The sequence below is a fragment of the Aptenodytes forsteri genome, unplaced genomic scaffold (assembly GCF_000699145.1).
Source record: "Aptenodytes forsteri isolate BGI_AS27 unplaced genomic scaffold, ASM69914v1 Scaffold707, whole genome shotgun sequence".
Lineage (NCBI taxonomy): Eukaryota > Metazoa > Chordata > Aves > Sphenisciformes > Spheniscidae > Aptenodytes > Aptenodytes forsteri.
Window position 1 is genome coordinate 455,989 of NW_008795363.1, and position 5,675 is coordinate 461,663.

The 5,675-nt window shown below is 41.7% G+C and overlaps 1 protein-coding gene across 1 annotated transcript in view; it reads right to left on the reverse strand.

Moving 5' to 3' along the window:
• The window catches only part of DNAH9 (dynein axonemal heavy chain 9), a 214,927-nt gene that overhangs the window by 65,679 nt on the left and 143,573 nt on the right, over window positions 1-5,675 (reverse strand). The window contains exons 58-59 of the mRNA XM_009280185.1: window positions 1,758-1,928; window positions 240-362 (exon numbers count right to left, since the gene is read on the reverse strand). Of these exons, the coding sequence (XP_009278460.1) occupies window positions 240-362; window positions 1,758-1,928 (294 nt within the window). The remainder of the gene's footprint in view (window positions 1-239; window positions 363-1,757; window positions 1,929-5,675) is intronic.

The window sequence follows — 5,675 nt, forward strand, 5'->3', positions numbered from 1 at the left end:
GATGAGTGAGCGAGCGGATGTGTGGTGCTCAGTGGCTGACTGAGGTTAAACCACAACAGCCCACAAAGTCATTCTTGTACCTACAGAACTCTTCATTTCCGTGGCATTTTTATGCTACTTCTCATGTATGATCAGAACTCTGTTCACCAAATGCTATAAGGACCAACCTGAAGGCTGCTGAAAGGCTTTTAGAGGAGATAAGGGATGCTGATTTCACACAGTTCAAGTGAAACAGGTACCTTGATTCCTCCCCAGGAGTGATTAGACAGGAACTCCACAGGGCTTGTGACTCTGGTCTGTGCTGGGTATCTTAGTAGGAAATCCAGTTCTACTGTGTTGATTTCTTTACTCATCAGAAGTATCTGTAATTCCAAACAAACAAAATATCCTTGAGCAGCCAGGATACAGAGCAGCAATATTCTCTAACAGATTAATTATTCAACTCACGTAGCTGCCAAAGTGTGGCTAAAAAGTACAGTGCCCCATGTTGGAGGGGTGTGATGAAACATACCATGTAGGTGCTTTGGGTCTCCCCAAAAGAGGACCAGGAATGAGTATGGGGATTGGAAATGTAGGAGGACCAAAGTTTGGGAAAACTGTGTAGCAAGGGCTGTGATCCAGGTTCACAGTTAGCACACTGAGAAGTCCCTGCCAGCAGAGACACAGGCTGCAGGGTGTGCTGCAGGTCCCTGTGCTTGATATCTGCAGCTAGAGAACAGATAACTTTATTGGAAGGAACCAGAGCATGCATCCCTAGGGCATGCTACCAAGGTCTTGTCCATCTCTCACTATCACCATCTCATCTATCTTGTTCAATTTTGAAAGTAAATGGAGACATACTGAGAGTGTTTTGAAAAACAAACAAACAAACAAAAAACAAAATGAGAAAAAAAAACCAAAAAACTTATGGTACGTGCACCAAGAGAATAAGCAGGTCCCTGAATTCTCAAACACTGGAGAGCACCTGGGCCATTCAGCTACTACCAATGTTTTTACCACCAATGGTGGCTTTCAGGAATATATATTTTTATACATATAAATATATATACATATGTATATATATGTGTATATATGTATAAATATTATAAATATATAAATATATATATTTTTATATGTGTATATGTGTGTGTGTATATATACTTACTTTCCCTTTTACACATGGTATTTTGCTATGTAGAATTAAAAAAATCATGGCAATCAGTGGATCAATGTTAACTAGACCTGCATAGTGTTTCAGCAGTTCAAACTTAGTTCATATCTGCATTCTACATGCTGGGACATTTACACAGTCATTCACTGCACAAACTTAGTAACAACTTCACAACATCATGCCAAGCACTATTTATTGGTTGAATTTGATTTCAGCACAGGGATATACAAAGGTCTCCTTGCTCAGATCGTAGACTAAAAATTATACTAACATACTAGACAAAAGACAGCAGCTATGTAGCAAGCATTTATTTTGGATAAAACCAATAAGCCTTCAAGACCAGCTTGCTTTGCCCTTTTTTTCAGGTCCCATAAACAGGTATTACTCTCTCAAACAACCATTTGTCAGCATAATGCATATCAAACACAGCATCTGTGACTGTTATCAGCAAGAGAGGCAGAGAAGAAAATCAGTTCCCCAGCCCTTGTATTTGCTGCTCTGATGCTGAAGGCCACAGCTGTGACAGTTTGAGCTTTCTCTGCATGCCGATATCTTTGCCTGTAAAATAAATCATTGCATACAAATTGCATGAAATGGTGATGTTTACCTGGAAGGTAACTTGAGCGGTGTAGGTCAATTTATCACACTCAAACAGCCCCCGGGTTGTGTACTGGAACACGGAGAAGGTAATGCTGTCGATGAGGTTCAGCACGCGCACTGCGAGGCTCTCATCTGGAGGTGCCCTCTCAATGGCTTTCTGAAACACGATGCTGAACGCCTAGGTGGGGAGACACAGAAAGACACCGGTGGTTTCTAGATGCTCTTTGCATGCTCCTGGGTATCACCTGAAGTGTTGCAATAAGTGAAGCCAACTGTATCTCTGGGGCCACAAACAAAGTATTCCCATCTGCCCAGCAGTGTGGCCCACCAGCTCCAGGAGGCAGGGGAACATATCTAAAGACCAGACCCTGTATCTGCCTTTAGCTGCTTTTTCAGGAACATACAGCCAGGCAATGATGACATTCCCTGTGACATTGTGCTCTCTTGGGCTTGAGAAAGTAGTGCAGAGACAGTCTGACTGAATTAAGGCACAATGGATATAGGAAACATTTCTCTGACCAAATGTGTTCTTTCGTAGGGATTACACAGTCCGCTTTCTCTGAAAATGTTGAGCCAAAAGACAGTGGTGTTCCCAGAGGAAAGCATACCTCCCATTTCACAAATGTTTCAACTTAGAAAAAAGCAATTGCCCTAAATAAAAAAAAAAGTCCTGTGAGTATTTTACTGTCTGGATTCAGCAAAGGACTAGATGAGAAGAGCAGGTAGGACTTCATCTGGTAGAAGTGGGATTAACCAGTCAGTAAAGTCCCCTCGGGGATGGGTACATGCATCGAGAATGACGCTTTTATATAAGGTACTAAGGATTCTTATAAAAATATTTCTGATCTAAATGAGAAAAGACAAAAAATTTTCAGAGCTGTCTGAAGAAAACTCATTAACAAATTATCAAATGCAACCGGAAAAAGAAAAACAAAAAAACTCATTAACCCAAATGCAACCGGAAAAAGAAAAACAAAAAAAAAGCCTAAGTCTTGATGAGCGATGCAAAGGCTCTATACAGTGGGACCCAGCTAATAGGAAATAACCAGGCCAATACAAATTAATAGCACCAACTGGACGAGGCATGACTGTGTTGGCAGCATTATTTTTAGGGTTCTACAATGGAAAAATGATGCCTCAACAAATTAAAGTTAACATTCATACCTACTGCATTATTAAATAATTGCAGAATGCATTTTCCTGCTTAACATTTCTTTAAATTCTGTTAAAACATGCTACAGAGTAGCATGTAAGTCTTGTGTACTCTAATTTATAATGGGCTTCTAGCTGTGTGGTAAGTATTTTAAAATCATCTCTGTGCATCTTTACATGATGTTTTATGATCTGTCATCAAAATGTATTAGATATAAAAAATATTTCACCCAATAATTTTCTATGTATTTATACACATTGCTAATGTTAACTGGAAAACATAAAACAAACAAAATATAGAAGACGTAGATTAAAGGTGAAACCTCAGAAACTCCTGTATCTGTTATGTATGTGTAAGGAATGAATCTTTCAAAGGGAACCCTTGCACAAAAGATATTCTGTACATTTTCCTGGTAAAATTATTTCAACATATGAGTTGTAGATAACAAAAAATAAAAACGCCTTTGTGGATGAGGCTCAAAATATTGTATTCTCTTCTCAATTACTTTTTCCAGGTCACTTGTCAAAGTAAGAAATCATTTGGAAGAAGTTCTAGACCAGGATGCCATCTCAATTAACCCTCCATCCCCTAAAATACCTCTCTCCTGTGGTAAAAAAAGGTCTTCCATTTATTAAAACATTAAAACCGGAACTCTTCAATAAATAACCCAAAATGTCCTTGGGTCTTTACTGGCCAGACCTATTGAGACTACTCTGCCAAGGCAAGGGATTGTCTGCACTTTCATTTTTACTGCAGCAGGTCCTTAGAAGCTGCTCAGGGACCAAGACTTCCCCGGTGTCTTGGGCAGCACATGCAGAGCACAGCAAGAGGGGACCCCTGTTTAAGCAGCTTCAAAGATATAGGGGATGGCACGAAAGAAACCCCACTTCCTACCAGCCAAGGAACAGAAAACACTGATTAAGTGATGCCCAAACATGAAGCAAAGACATGAACTATGAATTTACTACTGGTCATATGTTTCGTTCTAAAGATCTAGCTCCTCCATTGTGGCAAGTAGAGTCTCAGCCTGTTCACACCTGCCATGCAGAGCAGCACTGGTGTCTCAAAGATAGGCAAGGAACTTGGAAAACATGGCCATGCTCTCATTCCCACAAAAGCTACTGTCTTCCCACTGGGCTCTGCTGCCACATGGCAAGTGGGATGGTTCAGCCTCATCACTATGAGTAGTAATAATTACATTGAAATCAACCTGTTACGTTGGAAATGTTCTACAGGTGTTCTGGTGAGAACAGCTCCAGGTGGGAGTGTTCTCCAAAGGAGGGACATCATTGCTAGTTCTCCATGCAACATGTCCATGTACTACAGAGCTACATTTACTATGCAGGTAAGGGTAGTCTAATTAGGCAAGAAAGAGAAGTAGCAAGGCCTTTGGAACACAGACCCTTTGGCTATGTCTCTTCCACATTTATTTTAGGAGTACAGAGCAAGAAGTGGTCTCTCTCCCAGAATGGTCCCCATTGGGGTGTTCATACCGCCATCATGAGCATGCCTGTAGCTGAGACTGCCAGCAGCCACACTGCAAGGTGGTAACACACCCATAAATTCCATCTGGACTTCTAGTCTAAGGACATTTTAGGCTGTAGGCTTGCTTGTCTCTCTGATGGCCACACAACATTGTGAGAAGAGCAGAAACACAGCCCTCCAGAGGACTGCTCCAGACTGTAGGTAAGCGTGTGTGTGGGCCCATACCAAAAGGTGGTGAACATTCAACTCATGCACATACCACCTATTCCTTCACACCAACCATACACAGGCACTAACCCAAAGTTAGATTTCACATCATGCTGTCGACTACCTGAAAGGCTTTTGTAACAGTAATGTAGGAAGCATCCAAGCTCCTGAAAGCCCAGCTGCTTGGGACTCTTCTTGTGTTGTAGAGGTGGAAGTAGGAATGACTTGCCTTTTGTACAGAAGGTGGCAATAAATCCCTGGTGATGTGGTCTCAGTGGGACAGGACTGTGTTTAAAGAGTGATACGCTGTTTTAATACTGTGTCATTTGGGAAGTCAGGACTGTTTCAACATCAAGGTCTTGGATAATTGTTAAGGGCTGCGGCAATTCCTGTTAACTTATGAAATATCTGCACAGGCATTATGACCCTGATGACATCACAGATACAGAACCAATGCAAATATAAAGAAAAGATTAACTAACAGACCAAGTGACTCCAAATGCTGTGTAAAATCTCTGTGTATAAATATATAAAATACATAGAAAACAGTACTTTGTTGGCTCTTCCCCACATGATATCTTTTAAATCCATTGCTCACCTTATTCTGCCAGGCCAAGGCTGTGAATATGGAAGAAAGAACAAATGGCTTGTAAGGTTCTGCTTTGCAAAGAAACTTCCTGGATTTTTAGTGATAGACAATGTTAATGCCTCGCTAAGTAAGACTTCAACTGCTTAGAAAGAAACCAAGCAAAAGAAAGAAAAGCTAATTACCCAGCCCCCTGAGCTGGAAGACAGGGACGGGGAGTAGAGTGAAACCCCCATAATCCAAGGGGAAGCAGTTAGCACCCTGCTACACCACTCAGACACACACAATTCTATGGGGCCGGATGGGATCCACCAAGGGTACTGAGGGAGCTGGCAGAAGTGCTCACCAAGCCACTTTCAATCCTTTATCAGCAGTCCTGGCTGACCAGGGAGGTCCCAGCTGACTGGAGGTTAGCAAATGTGATGCCCATCTACAAGAAGGGCTGGAAGGAGGATCCGGGGAGCTACAGGCCTGTCAGTCTGACCTCAGTGCTG